This window comes from Gekko japonicus, unplaced genomic scaffold (assembly GCF_001447785.1).
Source record: "Gekko japonicus isolate JY-2015 unplaced genomic scaffold, Gekko_japonicus_V1.1 scaffold4101, whole genome shotgun sequence".
NCBI classification, from domain to species: domain Eukaryota; kingdom Metazoa; phylum Chordata; class Lepidosauria; order Squamata; family Gekkonidae; genus Gekko; species Gekko japonicus.
The window spans coordinates 68,480-70,760 of record NW_015172139.1 but is presented as its reverse complement, the minus strand read 5'-3'; the positions used below and the strand labels follow the sequence as shown (position 1 = coordinate 70,760).

At 61.9% G+C, this 2,281-nt stretch overlaps 1 protein-coding gene across 1 annotated transcript in view; it reads right to left on the bottom strand.

Annotated features, from left to right (window-relative positions):
* PER1 (period circadian clock 1) overlaps window positions 1-1,494 on the bottom strand; it is a 27,012-nt gene extending 25,518 nt beyond the window's left edge. Inside the window, exon 1 of the mRNA XM_015421020.1 lies at window positions 1,108-1,494. Within this exon, the coding sequence (XP_015276506.1) occupies window positions 1,108-1,364 (257 nt within the window). The 5' untranslated portion in view covers window positions 1,365-1,494. The remainder of the gene's footprint in view (window positions 1-1,107) is intronic.
* Window positions 1,495-2,281: the final 787 nt, after the last annotated feature.

The window sequence follows — 2,281 nt, the reverse complement described above, 5'->3', positions numbered from 1 at the left end:
AAACCGCGCCGGCCCCCGTGGGCGACGCTGCTTTCGGACTTCCGTGGGTCGCTCCCGCCCTCCGAGACTAACGCGACCAACGCGACAGCCACGCCACGAGAAACCCCAGAACGACTGGGAAAGCGGGCGAGGGCTATCTGAACGGGCCCCTTCGTCTCAAGGGCCAGAGGGGACTCAAATCCACCCACGCAGCCGTGCAACTTTAAGACCATCAGAACAGCCCTACTGGATCAGGGCAGTGGTCCAGCCACTCCAGCCTCCCGCCTCACACAGGGGCCAGCCAGTTCCCCTAGAGGGCCAACAACAGGGCAGAGAGGCCGAGGCCTTTCCCTGAGAAGAACAACAGAAGAGCCCTGCTGGGTCAGACCAGTGGTCCATCCAGCATCCTGTCTCACGCAGTGGCCAACCAGTCCCTCTGGAGGGCCAACAACAGGGCAGAGAGGCCGAGGCCTTCCCCTCATAAGAACATCAGAAGGGCCCTGTTGGGTCAGACCAGGAAGGGTCCCTCTAGCCCAGCCTCCCGTCTCACACAGGGGCCACCCAGTCCCTCCGGAGGGCCAGCAACAGGGCAGAGAGGCCGAGGCCTTCCCCTGATAAGAACACCAGAAGAGCCCTGCTGGATCAGACCAGTGAGGGTCCATCTAGTCCAGCCTCCTGTCTCACACAGGGGCCAACCAGTTCCTCTGGAGATTCAACAACAGGGCAGAGAGGCCAAGGCCTTCCCCTGAAAAGAACACCAGAAAGAGCCCTGCTGGGTCAGACCAGGGAGGGTCCCTCTAGTCCAGCCTCCTGTCTCACACAGGGGCCAGCCAGTTCCTCTGGAGATTCAACAACAGGGCAGAGAGGCCGAGGCCTTCCCCGAAGTTGCCTCCTGGTACATGGTACAAGGGACTGAACTGGGTGGTCTTTAAGCCCCTTCCAACTTCTTTATTCTATCAACTTTATGATTCAGGGGTTGACTGCCTCTGAACGTGGAGGTTTCCCTTGGAGAGCCCTGCTCAAGCAAGTAACACAACCTAGAGCCCATTCTCCACAGGTGTGAGGCAAGAGGAGGGGTGGGAACCGGGAGCACGAATGACAAAAACACACCTCCCCGCCGCCCCGTACCTCTTGTTGCTCTCCGTGGTCTCCAGCAGGGCCGAATCCTTGCCGTTGCCGCTGCTGCGGGAGCTGCTGTTGGAATCGCCGTGCGACTCGTTGCCGCTGGAGCCGTTGCTGTTGGCGTCCATGTCGTCGTTGGCCTGGCCCTGGGCCTCTCCCCCGCGCTGCGCCCGGGCCCTCCGGGGGGGCCCTGAGCCGCCACCATTGCTGCCCCCGGCCCCCCCTTCGTAAGGGTTCTGCCCAGGCTCACAGCCGGTGCTCATGACCGCGTCTGGGACATGGGCGCCTGCCGGGGGTACTGGGGGGAGAGGCGGGAAGAAAGCGGGGACTTCCACGACTGCCAAGGCGTTCGAGAAGGAAGGAAGCGGGTGGGTCCGAGAGGAGGGCTCGTGGGACCGTGTGTGCGGTGCGAGAGCGGCCGGATCGGAGAAGAGCGAGTCTTAGGTAATACCTGCAGGGGGAGAGAAGAGATAAGGGGGGATGAGCAATATGTCCGGATTAAGCGCAAAACCAGATACGCCACAGAGCGAGCCCCCGGGGGCCCGCGAGAGTGGACAGGTACGCAGACAGGGAGGGACTTTTGCGTAAGAGGGGGGCGCCTCACTCCCTCGCTCCTCCACGTGGGACGTGACCCGAACAAGCCGCCGGACGCGCATTGGATATCGGCCTCGATGCCCGGAAACCAAAACACGCATTATTAAGTAATGAGGTTTTACAGCATCCTTTATCTGGGCCTGTATCAGCAGCTCCGCTCTGCCGCGTCCCCGTCCAAAGGGCAGGGCGTAGTGTGCACTGCGGTTACGCAACGCCCTGACCCGATCTCCCGCCCCGGGCCTTGCTCTTCATCCCGGGGTCCCTCGGCTTCGCTCTTCTTCCCCATCCCCTGGGGCTCTCGCTCAGAAGGGGCAGCAGACCGGAGCAGAGAGGGTCGCCCGGGGACAGAGCTGCCAGGAAAACCCCCGGCCTTGGTCGGCCAGCAGCTCTGTCCAAGGGCCGCCGTCAGCTGGGGAGTGCCATTGTTACCTTAACCTAACCAGTGTTCCCTCTGAGCTGAGTGAGTGTGCGCTAGCTCACAGTTTTCTAGACTCCGGCCCACACATTTTTGTCTTCGCTCAGGAAGGAGGGCTCCGGAGCAAACCGATTTATGCAGCAGCCAAATCGCTCGCTCACAACTTTAATG